A 27,535-nucleotide genomic window follows, 5' to 3' on the forward strand; every position below is an offset into this window, starting at 1 on the left:
ACAATTATGGCATGTTGAGAGTGATGTTAAATATAAAGAAGGGAGATAAGGAATATTTTTATTTCAATAGTTCATTCCTGGATGGTGTTAGCTTTCATTTTTACCAGTTTGACTACTACCAATGGATGACACTTCTAGGGTGTTTATTGGTAGAGGTAATATTTCAACTAGAATCCTTCAGTAATTTTATATATTTTTCTTTTTAAAATACATATTATAGAGCAATAACGATATTTTGTTTCATAAAATGTGGAAGTTTTATTCCTACCAAATAAGACAAAATCTACTTGCTTCCCATTTTATTTTGTGCCGTAAAATCTTCTTCATCTCAAAGTCACAGTGAGGCCTTCAACACGGAGCAAAAAAAAAACCTCACCTCACTGCAAGTTTAAGACGGCCCTAGCACCTGTTGGAGCGGAATACTTTGCAAACTGAAATAATTCGGGTAGATATTGTAAGATGTAACACAAAAGCAAAAGCTACAATCGTCCTACCTTGTGTAATCATGATAATAATCAGGAACGTAAACATAAGATGTTTGATGCAATTAAATTATTAAATTAATTTAATGTGTGCAACAGGGGAATGAAATTGGTAAAAGAAGTAAAATCACAAAAATACTGAACTCCGAATACTTAAACGATTCTTTAGATACAATTTTATTCCATCTCATGACATAGTTAATGTTATATAAATTGCATTATTTTAAAATGTGTGTATACAAATTTGCAAAGCATGTTAACAAAAAAAACCATTGACTTCAAAAAATGAAAACAACTTGTTATAAATTTAATTCGTTCGAAGTGCTTTTCTGGAGAAGTTTTTGCATATTAATTATAAATAATTCGAAAAACAACGCATTACGATTAACGTCGACATGTAATATAAATTGTTATTTCAAAATTTCAAAGAACACATGTTTTCAATAGAATGTTTGAAGAAAACAAAGGTTCAAACTTTCTCAGACAAATTCGGCTTCAGATGAATAAAGTTATTTTCTTTAGGTTCCGTTTTGGTCATATAGCTTCTTCAGTTTATAGGCATTTATTACTTCCGGCTTTCCAATGTTTAGGTTTAATGATTTCTGATGAAGACAAATCTAGTAAAGCGCTCAAGGCGCACGAAATATATAAAGTGTTATTTCTCTCTACCTCTTTACCTTACAACAACATATAACCCATACTCCACACCAAAATTTCACTTTCCATATATGCTTTATTAGATTGTCTTAACATATATTTAAATATCATATCATAATTACCGTAACAACACTTCTTATGATGACAGCACCCATGCCCATTGACCGATGTTTCTGTAGATAAACATTCCCTTTTACACGTTCCTTTCAGAGCAGAACATTGTGTGCCATGCATGTCTAAGGAATACATTCGAAAAAGGTAATTAAACTAGTTTGTTGGTCGTAATAATGAAACTTATTGAATGTTAGCGCCTTGTATAACTTTTCTTTTCTCTTAAATTGTCCGTTAAACTAGAGGGATTTTTTTACAGAATGTTGGATATTTGATTATCTGTGGAATGTTTGAACAATTGAATTATTTATAAATTAGTATTCCTGTGTTCAATTAACAAGGACTCGCGGAATCCAAGTCCGATAAAATTTGTTCAATTGACTGTTTTCCTCTGGATTGTTACCTCTTGCGGAAGCACGTTTAAAATCCGACACCATATATCAATTACGTTTAAAGTGTGATATATTCATATTTCATTCACATGATTTTGTTCTGAATATTCAGACATGCAATAACCAGGATTAAAATTTTGTACGCAAGACGAGCGTTTTGTCTTTAAATGACTCATCAGTGACGCTCAAATCAAAAAATTTAAAAATGCCAAATAAAGCACGAAGTTGAAATTTGAAAACTTTCTTCTTATATGATTTGGCACCTTTTTTTTAAATTTATTTATTTCCTTATTTGTAATATGAATAACAGTGTGTTTAAGCAGTATCCACTAATCTTCTTTCTTTTGGTACCTCGTCTGTCTGTATCTCAGCAGATGAGAAAAACACAGCATTTCTAACATACAATGTAGCATTTTCAACCATCAAACTGTTGTGTTACTTTAACGCATTCGTATTATGTGGCCAAAATGCTTCCTTTATTCTTTTTGTCATTAAATGTTGCACCATTGTATGTCCTGTGTGTCTCTGATATTTGTGATAAAGATGGCAGCGGTTATGGTTACTGGAGCAGATCAGTAATGGTAATTGGGATTTTGTTATAGGTAGACCGTAAAACAACAAAGCTGTGTTCTTTAATGTAGCACAACAGTTTAAGGAAAGGAACTGTTTATGTTAAAAATGGTGTAGCTTTGTTAAGTTAAAGAAAATTTAATGTTAGTCACCACTGTCTTCTTTTTTTTCGGTTTCCATTCGTCAGATTTTCATTTTATAGGAATTTTAGTTCCTTTGTTGAATATATCTGCGAAGATCCGTATATTGTATAATTCTCTTGTATGTAAGTAATTTTGCGGTTCATTTAACGATATCCATTCTTTTCATTTGATTTTTGCCTGCAGGTATTTCATACAACTACAAATAGATTACTTTATGTAGTTGTATTTCTAAGGAATGTAACAGAAAATTTATTAGTTTTAATTTATAATTTATAAAGTTTATTAAAAGTTCATTAACCTTTGCTTATGATACTAAATAAGAATAGCATTGATGTCTCAAGATGTCAGTGGTTGTCTTAAGTTGTATTTTAATATTTTGTCCCTTTGGGAATTTTGGTGTGAATTACAAATGTTTGATGGCCTCTGTTTCATTTTAATATCTCAAAAATATGTGTTCAAGAACTCTAACTTGACTTAGTGTTTCTCTCCATCGTTCATAGGCCAGTAAAAAATGGAAATACATAACAGTGTTTGGTTCTATTAATAAGGTATAGTACATAAAATTTACTTTTATTAAACTTTGGACATACAATTGAATACAAATAGCAATAATGTTGCAAGTACGTGCCATAATATTTAAAGAAACAAAAATATATTTTGAATATTAAGTATATTCGGATGTATTTCAGAGGATTTATACTTAATTACTTACGAATAATTCAGAAAACTATTATTGAATATTGGACTATCAAAATTTTTGTTCTAAATTGAATTTGTTTTTTCAATTTTCAAACAAAAGCAGAAATATATTTTCTTTTTTAGCACTTTGAACTATCATAAGTCGTTCCTACAGTGTACGTTTCATTTCCGGTATATTGAATAATATATAAATTGAAAAATGCACCAGCAAGTATTATTATTTATATTAGGAAAATCAAGAATATCCCGAATCTTGAGTACAATATCTGGTGTAATAGAAAGAGCTGCTTTCACTGCATTTTTTTAACTTTTTTTTTATTTAAGCGTCACTGCTGAGTCTTTTATAGACGAAACGCGCGTCTGTCGTACACAGTATTTATGTTGATTTTATTCACTGTATGAGGGTTTCCACGTTTGAATCCTCTCATTAACAATCAGAAATAAAAATTGCTTCAACTGAGAAATAAAATAAAAGAACGATCTAAAAGTGTAAAATATGAGTACCAATTGTTCTTTATTTAATCCACACATTGATCATCTACAAAGAAATGTGCAGATTGTATTAGCAGATAATGTTCTTCTACAAGACATTTTGGACTTAAATAACCCTGAACAACACTGTTTCATTTCGTTTTTTACCATTTTAAAACCAAAAACTGAAAAACCGATAAAATTTTAATAACAGATGCTAGCAATTTAACTGAAAAAGCATTAGGGAGACTCACACATGTGCAAAGAACATTCTTTTTACGAGAACTGTTCATGTTAAGCCGTATTATTGAACTTATGCCCTCCTTTTTAAGGGTCAGTTGAATCCTGCCATTTTTTTATGAAGCATTTGCAGAGATTCTACTGCATTTTGGGATTCAACATATCTACAAATAACGTAATACTAGATTACTTCCCAGTGGTTTGATTAAGTAATTACTTAATCCCTTACCCTATCCCCTTTGGCTTGGTCAAGTGTATCATATTCCACTTTTTTCGAATGAAGTTGATGATATATCTTGTTTAGGGTAAATGCAAAAAGCGTTTAGGCCTCATAATACTTATAGCGTTATTTTAAGTTATGACACTCGGATGAAGTCGCTGCTGTTTGGTTTTTGTCCCCGAGGTTGTTATGCATTACATCAATTTTCGTTGATAATATTAAAATTTAAAACAAAATAATAAAGAATCTAATGTTACCAATCCCTCAGGCAAGATAGAACAAATATGGTTCTGGCTATTTAATTAGGTCTTTATTGTCGCTCAGCTCTGCAGTGTTTATACATTACTTGTTTCTTTTTTCTTCTTCAGTTTTTGTTTCCAGTATACCCGATGAGGTTATTCCAGAAAAGCTCTTTAGAAGCCAAAAAAGTTATTATGTCAATTTATTTGAAAGACTCTGTACATTTACTTTCAACTTTTCTAAGTTATTGTTGAAGTTAAATCTTGTTCTAATGCATATACTTTTGTCTACTGACTTCATATTAACGTGACTTTTGTAAAACAAAATTGGTATTTTTTGTAGTTTGTTTGCTGTTTGATTAAAGAATATTTCTTGTGTCATAACAGCATATTTAGAAATGAAAAACATAACAAAAATTCATATAGACAATTGTAAAATGAATTACTTTTTCATATATGGAGACATAGACACGAACACATTACAAGTTGCAATTTCTTTTATCGGGAAATATGTAAGAAGGATGATTATTGAATAATTTTGTTTCAAAATTGAATTCAAGGAACCTTAGTCTTCTTTTCAATTATATAGAACACTTTTCAATATTTCTTTTCGGAATTTTTTTTCAATAAAATTCTTCGACTGCGGTTTAAATAACCCTGCAAGAACGTTAATTTTCATAGATTTATTGATGTCTTAATATATTAATCTGATCACTTCAAAATTATAGATAAATACTGTATACCAACAAAACGTTTACATCACTGTGCAAAACGCATACATGGATGTGTGTCTTACTCTGATACTCAGCTAGAAATCAGATATGGGAATAATTAGAAATTCATGAAACGCTAACGAGGTAAACTAAATAACGTGTGGATCAAACTTGACAGATAGACCTTTGAAACGCTATAGATCGTTATCTGGACAGTTTAACATTCGTTCGTATAAATTTATTAAAAATTCTGCATACCAAGTATGCTATTATTGATGCTTATATGTTCAAAGCAACTGCTTTTGAAAGTTGAAAAAAGATGAAAATGATACTCTAAAAATTGTGTGCGTCCTCTGCGATTTCTGATCAACCCACATCAAGAACGTTAAAACCCAAACAAATGAATAATGTTTAAACACAAATTGCTTTTTAAAAAAAAAGTCAATACGTGAACCTAAGAACTTTTTTATGCTAATTATAATTTCAACTGAATTGTAAATGATATCTCAGTATTTTCATTACCATGTGTGTGGAGGATAATATTTTCTTTTTATTGTAAATCAGGACAATTATGGCATGTTGAGAGTGGTGTTAAATATAAAGAAGGGAGAAAAGGAATGTTTTTATTTCAATAGTTTATTCCTGGATGGTGTTAGCTTTCATTTTTACCAGTGTGAAAGGTCAAACTACTACCAATGGATGACACTTCTAGGGTGTTTATTGGTAGAGGGAATATTTCACCTAGAATCCTTCAGTAATTTTATATATTTTTCTTTTTAAAATACATATTTCAGAGCAATAACGATATTTTGTTTCATAAAATGTGGAAATTTTATTCCTACCAAAAAAGACAAAATCTACTTGCTTCCCATTTTATTTTGTGCCGTAAAAAACCATTTGGGTAAACTGTGGTGTTCAAACATTTCACAAAAATATAATCACAATCTCCGGTTCATACAAATATATCTGCATGCAGTCTATTAACCACAGTCACGTTGATTAATTTGTGAATTGTTATTATTAGATTCATTTAAGGCTACATTTTAAGCTTGACTGCTAAAATCAATAGTTACATTTATTTAATATTGCATGTTTAATATATTAGTTTGAAAGATCATATCATAAAGGGAAAAAAGTATTGTTGTATTATAAGCATCGTGTGTATCCATGTATGCGTTGTGCACAGTGATGTAAACGTTTTGTTGGTATACAGTATTTATCTATAATTTTGAAGTGATCAGATTAATATATTAAGACATCTATAAATCTATGAAAATTAACGTTCTTCCAGGGTTATTTAAACCGCAGTCGAAGAATTTTATTGAAAAAAAATTCCGAAAAGAAATATTGAAAAGTGTTCTATATAATTGAAAAGGAGACTAAGCTTCCTTGAATTCAATTTTGAAACAAAATTATTCAATAATCATCCTTCTTACATATTTCCCGATAAAAGAAATTGCGACTTGTAATGTGTTCGTGTCTTTGTCTCCATATATGAAAAAGTAATTCATTTTACAATTGTCTATATGAATTTTTGTTATGTTTTTCATTTCTAAATATGCTGTTATGACACAAGAAATATTCTTTAATCAAACAGCAAACAAACTACAAAAAATACCAATTTTGTTTTACAAAAGTCACGTTAATATGAAGTCAGTAGACAAAAGTATATGCATTAGAACAAGATTTAACTTCAACAATAACTTAGAAAAGTTGAAAGAAAATGTACAGAGTCTTTCAAATAAATTGACATAATAACTTTTTTGGCTTCTAAAGAGCTTTTCTGGAATAACCTCATCGGGTATACTAGAAACAAAAACTGAAGAAGAAAAAAGAAACAAGTAATGTATAAACACTGCAGAGCTAAGCGACAATAAAGACCTAATTAAATAGCCAGAACCATATTTGTTCTATTTTGCCTGAGGGATTGGTAACATTAGATTCTTTATTATTTTGTTTTAAATTTTAATATTATCAACGAAAATTGATGTAATGCATAACAACCTCGGGGACAAAAACCAAACAGCAGCGACTTCATCCGAGTGTCATAACTTAAAATAACGCTATAAGTATTATGAGGCCTAAACGCTTTTTGCATTTACCCTAAACAAGATATGTCATCAACTTCATTCGAAAAAAGTGGAATATGATACACTTGACCAAGCCAAAGGGGATAGGGTAAGGGATTAAGTAATTACTTAATCAAACCACTGGGAAGTAATCTAGTATTACGTTATTTGCAGATATGTTGAATCCCAAAATGCAGTAGAATCTCTGCAAATGCTTCATAAAAAAATGGCAGGATTCAACTGACCCTTAAAAAGGAGGGCATAAGATCAATAATACGGCTTAACATGAACAGTTCTCGTAAAAATAATGTTCTTTGCACATGTGTGAGTCTCCCTAATGCTTTTTCAGTTAAATTGCTAGCATCTGTTATTAAAATTTTATCGGTTTTTCAGTTTTTGGTTTTAAAATGGTAATAAACGAAATGAAACAGTGTTGTTCAGGGTTATTTAAGTCCAAAATGTCTTGTAGAAGAACATTATCTGCTAATACAATCTGCACATTTCTTTGTAGATGATCAATGTGTGGATTAAATAAAGAACAATTGGTACTCATATTTTACACTTTTAGATCGTTCTTTTATTTTATTTCTCAGTTGAAGCAATTTTTATTTCTGATTGTTAATGAGAGGATTCAAACGTGGAAACCCTCATACAGTGAATAAAATCAACATAAATACTGTGTACGACAGACGCGCGTTTCGTCTATAGAAGACTCAGCAGTGACGCTTGAATAAAAAAAAAGTTAAAAAAAAATGCAGTGAAAGCAGCTCTTTCTATTACACCAGATATTGTACTCAAGATTCGGGATATTCTTGATTTTTCTAATATAAATAATAATACTTGCTGGTGCATTTTTCAATTTATATATTATTCAATATACCGGAAATGAAACGTACACTGTAGGAACGACTTATGATAGTTCAAAGTGCTAAAAAAGAAAATATATTTCTGCTTTTGTTTGAAAATTGAAAAAAAAATTCAATTTAGAACAAAAATTTTGATAGTCCAATATTCAATAATAGTTTTCTGAATTATTCGTAAGTAATTAAGTATAAATCCTCTGAAATACATCCGAATATACTTAATATTCAAAATATATTTTTGTTTCTTTAAATATTATGGCACGTACTTGCAACATTATTGCTATTTGTATTCAATTGTATGTCCAAAGTTTAATAAAAGTAAATTTTATGTACTATACCTTATTAATAGAACCAAACACTGTTATGTATTTCCATTTTTTACTGGCCTATGAACGATGGAGAGAAACACTAACAGTCAAGTTAGAGTTCTTGAACACATATTTTTGAGATATTAAAATGAAACAGAGGCCATCAAACATTTGTAATTCACACCAAAATTCCCAAAGGGACAAAATATTAAAATACAACTTAAGACAACCACTGACATCTTGAGACATCAATGCTATTCTTATTTAGTATCATAAGCAAAGGTTAATGAACTTTTAATAAACTTTATAAATTATAAATTAAAACTAATAAATTTTCTGTTACATTCCTTACTAATACAACTACATAAAGTAATCTATTTGTAGTTGTATGAAATACCTGCAGGCAAAAATCAAATGAAAAGAATGGATATCGCTAAATGAACCGCAAAATTACTTATATACAAGAGAATTATACAATATACGGATCTTCGCAGATATATTCAACAAAGGAACTAAAATTCCTATAAAATGAAAATCTGACGAATGGAAACCGAAAAAAAAGAAGACAGTGGTGACTAACATTAAATTTTCTTTAACTTAACAAAGCTACACCATTTTTAACATAAACAGTTCCTTTCCTTAAACTGTTGTGCTACATTAAAGAACACAGCTTTGTTGTTTTACGGTCTACCTATAACAAAATCCCAATTACCATTACTGATCTGCTCCAGTAACCATTACCGTTGCCATCTTTTTCACAAATATCAGAGACACACAGGACATACAATGGTGCAACATTTAATGACAAAAAGAATAAAGGAAGCATTTTGGCCACATAATACGAATGCGTTAAAGTAACACAACAGTTTGATGGTTGAAAATGCTACATTGTATGTTAGAAATGCTGTGTTTTTCTCATCTGCTGAGATACAGACAGACGAGGTACCAAAAGAAAGAAGATTAGTGGATACTGCTTAAACACACTGTTATTCATATTACAAATAAGGAAATAAATAAATTTAAAAAAAAGGTGCCAAATCATATAAGAAGAAAGTTTTCAAATTTTTCATAACTCTTTGTTCGTCATTTTTGTAGTCAGCACTTTCAATTTGCAGCAATCACATAATTTTACTTTGCATAAATAAGCACAATATGAAAGGTCCAAATATGTGCCTCAGATTTCTAATATCATGTCTATTATAAATAATGACCCGTTCTATTTTCGTCCCAATTACCTTATAAAGAACAAATATTCAAAATCGATTTATTTCCTAAACTAGGCCTTTTATAAAAAAAAATCTGAGATAAGAATTTTGTAGCAGTGCTCATATGCATGCTCTCTATGATGAAATGAACATTAGCTTAGTCTCAATTAAGCCGACTACGCTAATATAAAAATGAGAATGGTGAATATGTTCCATTTCCTTCCCCTAAATGCTTATTTAGAAATATGTAGGTAATGATGGAATTACAATTTAGATACAAACAACCCAATTTTCCTGAATTTGACTGTTGTAATACCTTAAGCCAAACTAGCTTCAAGATATACACAGTAACAATTTAAAAATACATCAACAAAAATCACGAAACAAATGCAAGTTTGTTTTTTAGAGACTTTTGACCTGCTAGTAAGTATTTCGTTCGTGTAAATCATAATCAATAAAAAAAACTTTTTCTGCATTGTATCTAATTAAGTGACGTCTTTTGTTTGTGACGTACTTGGTTTTGTGATAGTGTAACAAAAGCCGTCTAGTACATGTATTACACTAATATGGGATATCTTATCAGAATGTACATAATACATTATTATCACACTGATACATGTATACAGCTAGGTAACACGATAAATTTATCTGTTATCAGCTTGAATAAAATGTAAAAGTTTTATCATTGCAAGTCTTTAAAAATCGGTGACGTAATAGAAAAGGGTGTTTAATCTTTTATAAAGGGTAGGCTTTATGTTTTATGCTATAATTACTTTAATTTTTTTTTTTCTTGTGTCATTTTGGTAATATACGAAATTTATTAGGTATAATTTTCATGTACTTTTCAATTCAGCTGCTTTGAATAAATTAAACCAGGGAGAATAGAAACATTTTTGTTTATATTTGTAAACTATCGTTTGTCTTTTTCGGATGGCGCAGTTACTTCTATGGTAAATCAACCATTGTAACAATAGAATTAAATGGCAGCCAAACAGTGTCAATTTTACATTTTACGTACGTCGCATTAAACTAATACACCGAACAATGAAATGATTTTCTCCTGCTTTCAAAGAGAGGTGAAAGATACCAAAGGGACATTCAAACTCATAACTGAGTCGAAAATAAACTGACAACACCATGGCTGAAAAAGAAAACGACAAACAGACAAACAATAGTACAAAAACACAACATAGAAAACTAAAGACTGAGCAACACGAACCCGACCAAAAACTTGTGGTGATCTCAGGTGCTCCGGAAGGGTAAGCAGATCCTGCTCCATATGTGGTACCGGACTTCTATCCAAAAAAAAGATCCATGTTAAAGATGGACGTCTGATTAGCAAAGCCGAATGTACAATTACGCAGTCACGTCATGTCGGAATTGGGAATTACTATTCGATGCCTCATGCAGATAGGGTGTCAAGGTTCCGTGCACGCTAAAACCATGGTAACAACTCTTTGAGGGTCGGTACGTGACCTGTTGCAAGTCAACTTGAATTTCTGCCCGTATCCAGCATACCCTTATTTTCCAATACCAGCCCAAATGTTTAATCGTTAATCCCGGTCGTGCCACTTTGAACAGCATACCTATTAGATTTATATTCAATTTGTCCTCGTCTTGAATATGCATGAAATATTAGACACTGGTCGTTTTGCCAACAACAATCAATCAATCATGTAGATGAATATGATAGTTGTCATCAATATGACAGTTGTTTTTCAGTCGTTTCGTTGGTTGACATAGTCGAGCGTTTAAATTTGTCATGTTTTCCCCTTTTTGAATTTACGTGGACTTCGACATTTTTGTTAATGCATTTTTAATACACACACACATGAAATAGTAAAGTTGCAAAATTTCAATGTCTTCATTCTTTCAATTTGACACATCGGCTTTTTTTTCAGATTTTACTTTGAAAAAAAGGAATGAAAAAAGGATTTTTTGTCGTATTATTAAATACCATTATACACGCAACTGTGGCATGGAAACAATCATGTATGTATGCGAAAGAGTAATTTGTTTAAGTATGACATATATAAAACAAGAGGCTCTCAAGAGCCTGAATCGCTCACCTGTAATTTTTTGCTTAAATCTTTCATCAATGATTATTTTTGCTTTTCAATATATATTAATGAGTGGCTTAAAAATACCATTTAAATGTTCTTTGTATCTGTCATATTTTCTTCAAAAGCAAAAAAATACATTTTACCCCTATGTTCCATTTTAGTCATAGTGGCTATGTTTTTGGATGTACAAGGAAATAAAATACAAAATTTATACTAGAAACTCTGAAACTCATTCAGCCCAAGTTTGGCTGAAATTGATTCAGCAGTTTCAAAGGAGAAGATGTTTTAAAGTAAGCAAACTAGATGGAACAAATTGTGAAAAATTGTCTTTAACGGACAATAACTCCTTAAGGGGTCAATTGACAATTTTGGTCATATTGAACTTATTTCTAGATCTTACTTTGCTGAACATTTTTGCTGTTTACAGTTTATCTTTATCTATAATAATATTCAAGATAATAACCGAAAACTGCCAAATTTCCTTAAAATCATCAATTCAGGGTTAATAACCTAAAAAACAGATACCCGATTTGGCTGATAATTTCAGGGCAGGTAGACCTTGACCTAATGAATACTTTATCTTCATGTCTGATTTGCTCTAAATGCTTTAGTTTTTGAGATATAAGCCAAAAACTGCATTTTACCCTATGTTCTATTTTTAGCCATGGCGGCCATGTTTTCTTAGGAAACAAAAAATAAAACACAAACTTTATTCTAGATAACCTAAGAATAATTCAGCTTAAGTTTAGTTTAATTTTGTTCAGTAGTTTCAGAGGAGAAAATTTTTAAAAGTTAGAAAACATGATAAACAAATAGTGTAAAATTGTCCTTAAAAGGCAATAACTTCTTATGGGGTCAATTGACAATTTTGGTCATCCAACTTATTTGTTGATCTTACTTTGCTGAACATTTTTGCTGTTTACAGTTTATCTTTATCTATAATAATATTCAAGATAATAACCAAAAACTGCAAAATTTCCTTAAAATTACCAATTTAGTGGCAGCAACCCAACAATGGGTTGTAAGAATCATCTGAAAATTTCAAGGCTGATGGAACTTGACCTAATGAACATTTTAACCCCATGTCTGATTTGCTCTAAATGCTCTAGTTTTTGTACAAGCCAAAAACTGCATTTTACCCCTATGTTCTATTTTTAGCATTGGCGGCCATGTTTTTTGACAAAACAAAAAAATAAAACATAAAGTTTATTTTCTATACCCTAAGGATCATTCAGCTAAGGTTTAGTTGGAATTGGTTCAGTAGTTTAAGAGAAGAAGATTTTTTAAAGTTAGAAAACATGATACACAAATTGTGTAAAATTGTCCTTAAAGGGCAATATCTCCTCAAAGGGTCAATTGGCAATTTTGGTCATCCAACTAATTTGTAGATCTTACTTTGTTGAACATTTTTGCTGTTTACAGTTTATCTTTATCTATAATAATATTCAAGATAATAACCAAAAACTGCAAAATTTCCTTAAAATTACCAATTTAGTGGCAGCAACCCAACAATGGGTTGTTAGATTCATCTGAAAAATTCAAGGCTGATAGAACTTGACCTAATGAACATTTATACTCCATTTCAGATTTGCTCGAAATGCTTTAGTTTTTGAGATATAAGCTCAAAACTGCATTTTACCCCTATGTTCTAATTTTAGCCATGGCGGTCATGTTTTTGACGAAACAGAAAATAAAACACAAACTATATTTTAGATACCCTAAGGATCATTCAGCTTAAGTTTGGTTGGAATTGGTTCAGTAGTTTCAGAGGAGAAGATGTTTGAAATAGTTTACACCGGACGAACGACGACAGACTCCGTCGTCGTCTGTCGTCGTCCGTCGTCGTCCGTCCGGTGTAAACTATTTCAAACATCTTCTCCTCTGAAACTACTGAACCAATTCCACGACGGACGCCAAGTGAGGGCAAAAGATCACATTTCCTTCGGAAAGACACAAATATTTGGAAAATTGGTAATAAATTTTGGGTTTGCAATAAAAAATATGAATTTCAACACGTTTTTTGTATTAAATCATATGTTAATGACTATACTTGGTCGTAGCTTGCGACGTTTAACGTTTTTATGAAGAATCACATATAATATATAGATATAAGAAGATGTGGTATGAGTGCCAATGAGACAACTCTCCATCCAAGTCAAAATTTATAAAAGTAAACCATTATAGGTCAAAGTACGGTCTTCAACACGGAGCCTAAGCTCACACAGAACAGCAAGCTATAAAGGGCACTAAAAATTACTAGTGTAAAACCATTCAAACGGGAAAACCAACGGTCTAATCTATATAAAAAACCGGAGAAACGAGAAACACTTATGAACCACATCAACAAACGACAACTACTGAACATCAGATTCCTGACTTAGGACAGGTGCAAACAAATGCATCGGGTTTAAACGTGTTAATGGTACCAAACCTTCACCCTTTTTCTGAAACAATAGTGTAACATCACAACATAGAAAGACACACTATAAAATATCAACTGAAATAGCTTAACTCAATCAAAGGACATATTAACAGCAGTGAACATACACTGAACAAATAAATTTAACCTATGATACAATACAAATACAAAATAAATAAACTAAGGGAAGAATAATAAAAGTAACATGTTATACCGCTATGAAATGTTAAACAATTTAAGAAAAACAATATGCTCGAACAAAAATATCACCCCTTTGCAATTACTTTAAACACAGGTAAATGAAAATAATTGTGTTGTTAGGTATACGTGTACAGTTCAAATAGAGAAAGGAAATATTTTTACAAAATAAATAATAAAACTATTTATCACTTATTTTCCGTTGCAGTGACATTTTCAGATTGTTGGTCAATATATTATGTAAATAATGACCACTCATATGAAATCACATGGAATGGGGATGAAATATATTCGCCTTGTCAAGTTACCTTCCATGGATATGACTCTGATAACGTACTCAATGAATATAAAGTGTGTATTCGAGCGTCCAATTGGAATATTACCGATGATGGTTCTGGAGTTGAATTGATGTATTACATGGGAGATGACGTTTTAAATGACTATCTTGAAAAAGTAAGTAGAAAGGATAAAATGTTGTTATTCCTCCACCTAGGGGCATTATGTTTTTCGGTCTGTGCCTCCGTTCGTACGTCCGTCCGTCCGTTCGTCCGTCTGTCCAGCTTCAGGTTAAAGTTATTGGTCGCTTTAGGTTAAGTTTTTGGTCAAGGTGGTTTTTGGTGAAGTTGAAGTCCAATCAACTTGAAACTTAGTACACATGTTCCCTATGATATGATCTTTCTAATTTTAATGCCAAATTAGAGTTTTGACCCCAATTTCACGGTCCACTGAACAGAGAAAATGAAAGCGCGAGTGGGGCATCCGTGTACTATGAACACATTCTTGTTTTTTAATGGTTTGCATAATAGAAACCGGAGTGAAAACTATTGCATTACATTATGCCATATCCATTCATTAGGACCCCCTAGTAGCCGCTATTCCATCGGTGATGCTGCAAGACATTATATTTATGGCTGACCCGCTTTTTTATCTAAAAGACACTTGAAAATGATTATTATAGAAGTAAATATCGCATGGACTGTATTTTTTTAAAGAGCGTTTATGCAACATGATACAAAGTCTACAGTTACTGTATATCTAGGCGAATTGTCAAGAACAGAATCAATATCCAAATAACAAAAGACAACCACTGACGAGGTTCCTGACTTGGGACTGAGATATGACTTCGCTCTTTTTACACTTCTCTTGCAGAGATTATAAGCCTTAGATTGATTTGTTTTGTATTTTTTTAGACATACAGTAAACAAAGCATGTCTTCTGCAACAGAACAATGGTGTTCGGAGGGTAATAAGTATGTTGATGTAAAACTAAAGACGACCTCTTCAATTTACACACAGGGAAAAATTAAACTACAAGTCAGTGCACATATGACATACAACTGTAAGTTTTAGAGGAAGAGTAGAGAATAACATATTTACTTAACTTTAAAAAAGAGGGACGAAAGATACCAGAGGGACAGTCAAACTCATAGATCGAAAACAAACTGACAACGTCATGGCCAAAAATAAAAAGACAATCAGACAAATAATAGTACAGATGACACAACATAGAAAACTAAAGACTAAGCAACACGAACCCCACCAAAAACTGGGGGTGATCGCAGGTGCTCCGGAAGGGTAAGCAGATCCTGCTCCACATGTGGCACCCGTCGAGTTGCTTATGTTATTACAAATCCGGTAAATAGTCTAATTCGGTAAGTCACATTCGTGAAAAGGGAAGGGTATTGTAGTTACGACATAAGGAACATATCCGATATCATCTGTGAAACGGTTATTCCATAACGGTCAACCAACTCGTGATGGCGTCCGTAAAAAATACGAAGGGATGACTTCAACTTCACCATTTGGAACTCTTGGTTTAATAGCTTCCTTGTGAGCAGCAATCCTCTATCAAGGAAATCATGATAGGAAACACAAGCCCGGGAATATCGTATCAATTGGGAGATATATACTCCGTATGCAGGCGCTACTGGAATGTTGCTACATAGAAATGGAAAGTTCACAATTGGGAAGCTGAAATCATCTCTTTTGTCGTAAAGTTTTGTTTTCAACCGACCCTCATTGTCAATTTCTAGATGTAAGTCAAGATATGAGGCAGACTTAACTGTATCTGTAGTATCCTTTATCTCTAGTTCGATGGGATAGATTCGTTCAACATAGTCACCAAATTTTGTATTATTTAGTGAGAGAACATCATCTATATAGCGGAACGTAGAGTTAAAGGATATTGCTAACTTCTTATCTCTCTTCTTAAGAAGCTCCTGTATGAAGTCAGCCTCATAATAATAAAGAAACAAGTCGGCAAGAAGAGGGGCACAATTGATTCCCATTGGAATTCCGACAGTCTGTTGAAAAACACGTCCTCCAAACGTAACAAATATGTTGTCAATCAAGAAATCAAGCATCTTGATAATGTCAGTTTCAGAGAATTTTTTGTTTGAATCAGAAGGTATGATCTAAAACACCAATGGTCGAATTGCCTACTTTTATAGAGAAGCCTTTTCAAACGAGGATTATAAAAATTGAGAATGGAAATGGGGAATATGTCAAAGAGACAACAACCCGACCAAAGAGCACACAACAGCCGAAGGCCACCAATGGGTCTTCAACGCAGCGAAAAAATCCCGCACCCGGAGGTGGTCCTCAGCCGGCCCCTAAATAAAATTGTGTACCAGTTCAGTGAAAATGGACGTCACCCTAAACTCCAAAACATATAAATGAACTAGAATTTAAAAACATACAAGCTGTCAGTAACTGCGAGTACTCTCAGATCTGTACTAAGTGTCTTTTTGTTGTTTGGATGTACAAGTACCCGGCCACGTCCACTTGTATTTGTAGTATTTGTATTTTTATCCATCTGATGAGTTAAGCCTCTTTCAACTGATTTTTATAGTTCGTTCTTATGTTGTACTGTTACACCACTGTCCCAGGTTAGGGGAGGGTTGGGATCCCGCTAACATGTTTAACCCCGCGACATTCTGTATGTATGTGCCTGTCCCAAGTCAGGAGCCTGTAATTCAGTGGTTGTCGTTTGTTTATGTGTTACATATTTGTTTTTTGTTCATTTTTTGTACATAAATTAGGCCGTTAGTTTTCTCGTTTGAATTGTTTTACATTGTCATTTCGGGGCCTTTTATAGCTGACCTCGCGGTATGGGCTTTGCTCATTGTTGAAGGCCAGTTGTGACCTATAGTTATTAATTTCTGTGTCATTTGGTCTCTTGTGGAGAGTTGTCTCATTGGCAATCATACCACATCTTCTTTTTTATAAGACTAACAAAGGCCAGCGGCTCCTGAGTTGGGACAGGTGCAAAAATGCGGCGGGGTTAAACATGTTTTTTGAGATCTCAACCCTCCCCCTATACCTCTAGCCAATGTAGAATAAAGAAACACATAGCAATACGCACAGTAAAACTCAGTTTAAAAGAAGTCCGAGTCCGATGTCAGAATAGGTAACAAACAAAACTAAGCAGAATGACAATGATACATAAATGAACAAAGGACTACTAGCAGTTACTGACATGCCAGCTCCAGACCTCAATTAAACTGATTGAAAGATTATAACTTCGTCATATGAAAATCAAGTACAATCCCTCCCGTTAGGGGTTTAGTATCATACCATCATATCATATAGTTGACGATTGACTGTCATGATTTCGTAGCGGCATTTTTAAAGGAATATGTTGTGTTGAACTAAGTTGTGTTACAGTTTTACCCTGTATAACAGTCATTTCTGTTTCAAATTACTCTGAATCTTGGAGTCAACGTCACAATCGAAAATAAGTCTCCATTTTCAAGAACAGAATCCATAAAAGAAAACAACCACTGACGAGGTTGTCGACTTGCGACTGGAACATGAACATGTGGCGGGGTACATTATACATGTTAATTAGTTGTTTGTTGTTTTTTTTTGTTTTTTAGATTACAACCCTCGATCAGTTGAATAACACAAATTATATAATAGAATATATACAATAACATAAATACAGGAAAGCACATAACTCTAAACAAGAACTACAACCCCCACCCCCGGATAAAACAGATACCACCAAAACGCTACTCCTGAATGTCCACAGTTGCTGGAAGCAAGCCCAAAGTACTTAATCTGTAGAATGAAATTCACCTACACTCTTATATCGGTGGCTGTTCTCCAGAGTAGATTTCATACAATTAAAGTGAGTCGTAAATAGTATTATAGTACAGGAAGACAAAAGAGAGGCGAAAGATACTAAAGGGACATTCAAACTCATAAGTCGAAATAGTACAATGTCCGTAATAAATCTGCACAGAATGTCATCGAAGAAAAAAAGAAACTTTTTAGTCTTGCTTAAGGGTTTTCACCCTAAAAATATTAGATGCAATGATTTAAAAGCAACAGTAAATTATTAGGTTTATTGATATTTCTATTTAGCCAAAATAAAGAATGAAAGTACATGCTTAAACTTGTAAGTTTCATATATGACATTACCGAAAAAACTGGGTTGGAAATTGAATACATCTTTTCATTATACCATGCAGGTGGAATCGTACACATACACATCTCTATATTACATGTAGAACAGTGTTCAGGCTTTGACCATTTTGTTTTATATCTATTTCCATGTTGTAATTTTGTTCAGTCATGACAATATTTGTTTATTGAAATCTGAGAAGCATGCATAACATGTGGTTTGAGTTATTACAATTCTTAATGCTTTCATTTACCATGTGTTCCTAATTATGCCTTGAATTGCGATATTATACCCACTCTGTAGGAGTAGGGTACAGGAGTGGGTGCTACATTGCATTCGCCTTATCTATCCGTCAGTTCGTCTGTTCGTCCAACAGATACTTTAGTCACACTGTTCTCAGGTACTACTGAACAGAATGATTTCACATTTGTTCAGCAGCTTGGCAGTGATAAGTTGTAACGCATGAGCACGTTTTGGATCTGTCAAAAACCTTCATTCTGTTTACCAATATGTTGAATGAACCTTAAATTTTTAATCACACTTTTCTTAGGTACAATTGAACAGAATGACTTCACATTCTGTCAGCAGCTTGCCAGTGATGAGCATGTGAGGACTTTATGAATTTGTCAGATACATTCTTCCTATTTGCCGATACTTCTGAATTGATATTTATATAAAAGGTACAATACCAGTGACATATGAATAAAATGTTATATATTAGCGAAAAGCATTATATTGTCTTCAACAACAGCAAATACAAGTAAAATGTGCAAACTGAGATTAAAAAAGTTGAAAACAGTAAAATTAAAACACCAGAGATACATTTAAGAATAAAGACAAGTAGTTTAAACCCGCTACATTTGTTTGCACCTGTCCTAAGTCAGGAACCTGATGTTCAGTGGTTGTCGTTTGTTGATGTGGTTCATAAGTGTTTCTCGTTTCTCGTTTTTTATATAGATTAGACCGTTGGTTTTTCCTGTTTGAATGGTTTTACACTAGTCATTTTTGGGGTCCTTTATAGCTTGCTGTTCGGTGTGAGCCAAGGCTCCGTGTTGAAGACCGTACTTTGACCTATAATGGTTTACTTTTACAAATTGTGACTTGGATGGAGAGTTGTCTCATTGGCATTCATACCACATCTTCTTATATCTAAGTACAATTAAAATATGAATATGATTAAATAAACGTTTTTCTTTTTTTAGATTATAAATCTATCGCATGGATTATTGGTGGAACAATTGGTGGAGTTGCTTTGCTTATAACAGTAGTTTCCATGGTAATAGTGATTTGCTGTCGACGACGACAGAATGCAGGGGTAGTGTACAATACACCGAATGTAGCTGGTAACACTATCTTAACACAATCCGGGTCACAACAACTGGCCGGTAAGGTTTTATTTTTTTTAATGTATTTATGGCTAGTTTTCTCTAAATTTGTTGCTCTCAAGAAAACAAAATTCTAAGAATGTTTAACCCTTGTGGGGTTTAGATATTTTTTTTTTTTTTTTTTTTTTTTTTTTTTTTTAAATTTTAAACATATTTTATTAATAATCACCTGTTACATCAACCCTAAGTTGCCCAGGGAAGCAACAATGGGGGCCCCAATTTTTACAGGATCATTTGTCAGGGAAAAAGCAAATGAGAAAACAAAACTCACATTATTAATAATTAACATCTATCTTTATAAATATCATCTATCTTTGTACAAATAACATGTAGTATAATCTATCTATATATTTTTAATATCACACCAAATATAATCGTTTGAGTAAAGTATTCATTCTATCGGGTTTTTTTTTTTGTATATGTAAGAGAATGATAATCCCTTTCTTCATGAATAAGTACGAGCGTTAGCGAGTACTTATCATGAAGTAAGGGATTATCATTCTCTTACAAACTGAGAATATTGTAAAGTGCTCAAGGCTCAAATGATCTATTCAAGAATTAGTTTCATTGTCAGTGCAATGTTTATAATTGATGCATGACTTCCTTTTTCGGCATGTCATTTATGGATTAGTTTTAGTGATGTGAGGACTTTCTTATCATTTGGGAAATATTTTTAAAAAAAATGAGTTACAGATATTAGGTGACACAACAGTAGAAAGAAAAGGTAGGAATTGTATGTTTCCTGATTGTGAGTATGAATGTAAATCATGTAATATTTCAGTGAGGAATTATCCTTTTTTTATTTACAGTTTAAATCAATTAATACATTTGAGTTACAACTAAATTTTATTCACAGCCAATAACTTGGTCCGGCTTTTTATATCAAATACTGTTTCATTATATCAGGGAAATGTTCAAAAATAATGCCCTTAAAAGTTTTTAATATGTTCAAAATTAAATGCCTGTTTTTTTTTTTTTTATCGGAATACATGTATTGGAAATAACTATTCTCCCCAACCGCTGATCAAGTAATCAAAGTTTTGGAAAGCTAAAGATTTAGGTTATTTTTTATCTGAAAGATTTTTTTCTTTTTTTTGCATTGCTTTGGTATTGTTTAATTTTATAGTATTATTAATATTTTCATAATAAAATTCACGGTACCAATTTTACTGCACCAGTTTTTTTTTTTGTTTTTTTTTTGAGATTTTTGTTTGTTTCACAATTCAACTTTTAGTCAGTTTCAATCACTGTGTGATAAATCCTTTCAATCTGATAAATGTGCTTCGGGGCAGTTGTAACTCATTTATAGAAACTCTTTGTTTTGAACTGTAAATAGACCCAAATAATAGGATAATCCCTTACTAAGAACATGATTTACATTCATTCTTCACCACTAAGAGGCATCCAATCCTACAATTTCATTGGTCGAGAGTACTTTGCTATATTCTAACTCTCAAAAGAGCTACCTGTATTTATTAGGCAGGTTCAATTTTATAGCACTTCACTCCGTTCATTTGTTATGTTAATTTCTATTACATTAAATTTCTGGTCGAGTGATCTTTTGCCACGTGATACTCGTTAAAAATTAACTTAAAGGAAGATTAATGTGTAGTTCTTTCATAAAAGTTGGAATTAAGATTTTGTTTCCCAAAAATGATTTATTTCAAAGATATGGTAAGTAAATATTTGCTTATAATATGTACCTGTTGATACAACCTGTCCTTGTTACAAGTATATAATATACATAATTATACATAATTTACATACACAATAGAACATACATAGTATATAAAGGGAGTTGAGAGTAATGCATGATAATTTATTCAGTATTGAAGAGGTCATTACACTGGCCTGACCACGCAAAATTGTATATATTTATATACAAAAAGTGTCGCACATAGTAGAAAAGGCTTCATTGTTCGTATTTGGTTTAAGGGATTTGAACAAAAATTGCATTTCATGTTTTATCATATTGAAAATCATCCATTTACTTATCCCTTTCTTTTGATATTTTGCGATGTTTCTAGTTTTCCAAATAACCCATTTCGTGATAAGAAGCACCGTATCTAAAATTTGAGAATATGATGTATCTGCATTTATGACACCCAAAATGATACTCGTTTCCGATTGTTGTAATTTTTCGATACTCAATTTTGAACAAAATTTCCATATTTTCTCAAAAATTTCCCTCCAAACGTCTTCCACCAGTTTACAGTAAATAAAAAGATGAAACAGTGATTCTTTTTCATTACAAAAGTGACACTTTCCGTTTGACCGATTCATTTTTTGTAATTTTCTTCTGTGTAAATTATATTATGAAGTAGCTTCCATTGAAGTTGTTTAGGTTTCCTATTTGCTAAATTCTTATTCAAAGTGACCCAAATATCGCCCCATGGTAGTTCTTTCCCAAAATGTAAATTCCACTTAAACTGACTATTTGGAGTTATGTTATTCTCATAAAAGTATCTAATATCTTTAAGGCACAATTTTTTAGCATCAACGACAACTCCATTTTTTGAAATTTGACAAGAATTTGTTATTTTCATAGGTCTATCCGAATGACTTTGCATGATGGGGTCTGTTTTTGTTAAAAGGTCAATTTGTTGAGGCGTTAACGAAGCTTTAATGCGGCTATATTGTGCTATCCAGTTCCTTTTATCTTTTAGGTTGTTAAAAATTTCAAAAGAAGTTTTAAAGGATTCATTTTTTAAGTCCCATATATCTTTTATTTTTTTTATTCCACTGGAGGCAAAATTTGCATAATATAAGGTATAAGGCCCCTTGAACTTGAATTTACAATTGCCGAATATATTTTCTTCTAAAAGGTCCTCTTTCGTGACAAATTTTTGGGTTTTCTGTAAGTCAGTCCAGGAAATTAAAAGTTCTTTATAATATTTAGACATTTTTATTTGACTAAGACCTCTAGTGTCCGAACAAGAACATATAAAAAAGTCTGTATCATATTTTTCGTCTAGTGACGTTAACCAGTATTTACCTATTGCATTCCATTTTTGTATTTTTGAGTTTACAATACTGTACATACTTTTAACCTGTTTTGATTTAATAAAGTCTCTTAAGTTTATCATTCCTATCCCCCCTTTTTCTTTCGGTAAACAGCACACTGTTCTTGCGATTTGGTTTGTTTCCCCGTCCCATATAAAGGACCATATGATATTATTTGTTTGTTTTTCGTATATATCTGGAATACCTCTCATTTCAATTTCGTATCCAATCTTAGACAATACAAAAGATTTAATAATTAAAACTTTTCCCGTAAATGTGAGATCTCTTGATTTCCAAACCTCCATACAGCTTTTTATTTTATTTATTTTTTCTAACCAAATTTGATCTAAGTCCACCCCATACCCATGTTGAACCCCTAATGCTTTCACAGGCCGCTTAGACCATTTAATTTTGTTAAATTTTTGTTTTCTATTTCGCCACTTGCCTAAATACATACCCACAGTCTTTTCCATATTCATTCTAGCCCCTGAAGCGTTTTCGTACAGTTTTAAAGTTTTAAATGTTTCTTCGATAGACTCCTCACTTTTATTAAAGAGTTGAGTATCGTCAGCAAAAATATATAGCTTTGTTTCAATATAGTCCCCAGTTCTAGTTGGGAGTTTTATTCCTTCTATATTAGGGTTGTTTCTAATTGATGCTGCAAGTGGTTCTGCTTGCAGAATATATAATATAGGAGCAATTGAGCATCCTTGACGAATTGAACGAGTTATGCTTACAAATCTAGAAGTAAACCCATTCGTATGAATACACGTCTTAGCGTTAATGAAAAGCATTTTTACCCAACTCCTGAATTTTTCCCCAAACCCAAATTTTAATAAACAAAAATCTATCCATTCCCACTCCGCCCTATCAAATGCTTTTTGTTGGTCCAAGAATAAGATCGCACCCTCCTCATTTTCTAATTCACAAAAATCTATTACATCTTGCAGTAATCTATTGCCTTGAAAAATGTTGCGCCCTTTGACAAACCCTTTTTGATCCAAATCTATTATTTGCGGTAGTACATTTTTTAACCTTTCCGCGAGTACTTTGGAAATAATTTTATAATCCGTGTTCAAGAGCGTTATAGGACGCCAATTTTTTATGGCTTCTCTCTCCCCAGACTTAAACATAAGCGTTATCATACCTCTGTATTGAGATTCACAGAGCAAATTGTTGTCGAAAATTTCCTTAATAACCGCCACGAAGTCGTTGCTTATCAAATACCAATACGTTTTGTAAAAGTCATTCACAATTCCGTCTTCCCCAGGGGATTTATCAAGTTTCAAAATTTTAACGGCCTTACTTATTTCATCCAAAGTTATTTCCATTTCACACATTTTTTTACTTTCTTCACTTAGTTTATGATCTATATTCTGTAATAGATTTTCTGCAGCATCCCTATCCCACCCCTCGGACGTAAATAATTGTTTGTAGAAAGATACTTGTTCTTCTAGGATAGATTCTATATCAGCTTTATACCTTCCGTCTGAACCTTTTATTCTAGTCCATAATTTTTCCGCGCCCCTCTTTTTTTCGAGTTTAAAGAAGTACCCTGTAGATTTGTCGCCTTTCTCGTACCAGTTAACCTTGGACCTAATTCTGACTGCCTCTGCTTTTTTGGCATAATGATCTTTAATTTTTACTTTCAAATTATCTAATTCGTTTTCATCATTGATAGGATCCGTTCCTGTAATATTATCCAACCTTTTTTCCCATTCCCTTATTTGTTTTTCTGTTACGTTTAATTGCTTTGCAACTTGTATAGTAATAATTTTTATTTTTATCTTAGTATCCTCCCACCATTCTAGATTATTTTTGAACTGATTTTTTTTTAGTTTCCAGTTTCCCAAAAGCTTTCGAACGTATTTCTAAATAAATCCGATTGGATAACTGATGAGTTCATTTTCCACGTTCCGGGACCGCGTTCTGGTTCATTTGTTTTTAATTTCATGAACACACCGTCGTGGTCACTGAACGGAAAATAAACTATTTTTACCTGTTGTGATTTATATTGAAGCTCACTACTTATAAAGATATAATCAATTCGTGACCTTGAGTTACCCCGGCAAAAAGTATATTGTTTGTCTTTAGGGTATCGCTTTCTCCACACGTCTATGTCTAGGTTAGTCTATGGAAAGGTATATACTATGAAATTTAGAGCGAGGGGCTTGCCCCGAGCTCTTAATTTCATAGTATATACCTTTCCATAGACTATCCAATTTAGCACATACTTACAACTCGAGTAATCTTTTAATTGGTCTATTGATAGTTTATTTTGGCTGACTACTTGTATCACAGGTGTTTGTAAAACGGAGCTCATTAACGAATTTTGTAAATCTACTCACTAGTATCATTGTAAAATATGTGATTTCAAAAGGCCCTTCACTCCAGAATGAAAAGATGGTAGCTGCTGGTGTAAGTATGTATACTGATATAAAGCGGTGTTTTACTATACATGTTCTTCTTACAAGGTAAGATGACAAAATAAATTGACCAAAAGCAGGCAATAATTAAATTGCAGTGGAAGCTTTACATGTTTTGAAAACATTTTTTTAATTTCACAGTAAAACTAAAGATATAATAAATTTGAAACATATAGATAGTTTGTCCCCAAAGATATAGTCTAGCAGATAGGCATTAAAAAGCAACTATAAATAGATCAGAGATTATAGGTTTTGTGTTTTTTTTTTATTAGTTCAAAGTAAAAACAAAGATTTATCAGAATATGTTTATATATATAAATAATATAGGTGGCACATTATCTTCAGACATAATCACAGTTTTTCAATTCATGACATCGTCCTGAACATGCATGAAATATTTGCCACTGGACATTAAGCAACCAATAATCAATAAATCAATCAATTCATGACGAAATAGATCACTTTCCTTAAGAAAGTTTAAAAAATTATCACCAACGTTCTTTAATTTGCCTTCACAAGGTTTCATAGTACACACTTTTCTGTGTACAAAGTAATTGCATGGATGATACATTATCATAATTTTAAGATATCGTTGTACTCTAATCAAGGTATAAAGAACCATATGTATTACCCTTTATTTAAATGATAAAATTTGCAATTGTCAAAAACATTTTTTAGATCCAAAGATTTTAATAGCAGGATATTTAAAAATCAATGTGAAAACTAATTACAAACTATTTAATTTAATTTGGAACACAGCATTTTATTTCAAAATAGCCAATGGCAATTTTTGTTTTAAATATCTTGATTACGATACAATGAAATCTTACCCTTGTGGTCATTCATGCGTAGTTACTTAGTACACAGGAAAAGTATGTACTATGAAAATTAGAAGGCAAATATAAGCAATTTGATTGGACGAGAAGTTGTAAGTATGTGCTAATAACTCATTATGCTCGACAAATGTTTTTAATTCAAGTGATCCTGTGTCGTCTCGAAAAGGCACCGGTTTTCGATCTCAATTTTTTATAAGAGCACAATTAAAATCTCCGAGAACGATATTTCTATTATTGTTATCAATAAGTATATCTTTTTCAAAAAAGAATTTTCTGTCACCAGCCAAATTGGGAGCATACATATTGTAAATAAAAATCCCGTTATTACCTGGCGTTTTAACATGTACAGAAATTGTTCTACCATTACTATCACGTCCGGTTTCAGTGATTTCAAATTTAAATTTTGGGTTTAGATATTAATATATGCTAGAAAATGTCTAAATCATTCAAAACACTCACGTTTTTCTACCTCCAAGCATAGATGGCCTTCGCCAGATTTAGCCTACTTTTTAGAATTTTTATTTTCAATGCTCTTCAATTTCTTAATTGATTTGGTTTTCAAAATGTTTTGTTCGAGCGCCACTAATGAATCTCATGTTACAGTAGATAAATAGCTCGTACTAGTACTGTATTATAAGCCTGGTACCTTTGAGGAGTCCATGAAATATAACTATTATTTCAAATCTATAAGTTGCAGTTGAAGACTATTTTGATACAACATTGCCAATTTTAGATGTTTCCGTTAAATGTTGCATTGAAGGGCATCTATAACCATTATATTAGATAAACATGATACGTTTGAAAAATAATGCATAGCTTCACTTTCAAAAGAATTATCGTTTTAGTTTAGAATGTCCTTTTCTTCTTTTTTTTTATTATGAACATAACTTTATTTTCAAAGAATTATTGTTTTAGTTTAGAATGTCCTTATTATCATTTTTTTTTAAATTATGAACAACTTTCTGAATATAGATCTAGTAATGCTGAACGATACTTTTTATATGTACTGTGCAATCATTAATTATTATATTTGGTTATATGAAATATATTATTTTATTCAGATGGAGGATTCTCAAACCAAGGCTACTGGAACCACCAGGCACCACCGTCTTACTACCATTCAACAAATACACCATATCCTGCAACACAGGAGACTAGCAGAGCAGGTGTACACCAAAAGCAATAAATTACTGTTTTTTATTTGAACTGAAATAAACATCAAAATTAACATAAAATCTTAAAGCGTTCTCATCCCTCTCGGAACTTGTCAAGTTGTCCGTGTCGTTGCGTTACAAAAGCTGAATCGCAGTTGTTTCCGGTTTCACGTATAGAGGTTATACGCACGATTTGCTTCTCAATCGTCCGAAATTTGACGTTTAACGCCGAAAACTATAATTTTAAAAGATATTATGCGTA

At 32.1% G+C, this 27,535-nt stretch overlaps 1 protein-coding gene across 1 annotated transcript; it reads left to right on the forward strand.

Moving 5' to 3' along the window:
• The first annotated feature begins 11,276 nt into the window (after positions 1 to 11,276).
• Positions 11,277 to 27,502, forward strand: LOC127719833 (uncharacterized). The gene is made up of 5 exons (XM_052226143.1): positions 11,277 to 11,374; positions 14,271 to 14,515; positions 15,253 to 15,400; positions 19,672 to 19,854; positions 27,181 to 27,502. The coding sequence occupies exons 1-5, from the start codon at positions 11,305 to 11,307 to the stop codon at positions 27,303 to 27,305; spliced, it is 771 nt and encodes a 256-aa protein (XP_052082103.1). The 5' UTR covers positions 11,277 to 11,304; the 3' UTR covers positions 27,306 to 27,502.
• The last annotated feature ends 33 nt before the right edge of the window (positions 27,503 to 27,535 follow it).

The sequence above is a fragment of the Mytilus californianus genome, unplaced genomic scaffold (genome assembly GCF_021869535.1).
Source record: "Mytilus californianus isolate M0D057914Y unplaced genomic scaffold, xbMytCali1.0.p SCAF_1, whole genome shotgun sequence".
NCBI lineage: Eukaryota > Metazoa > Mollusca > Bivalvia > Mytilida > Mytilidae > Mytilus > Mytilus californianus.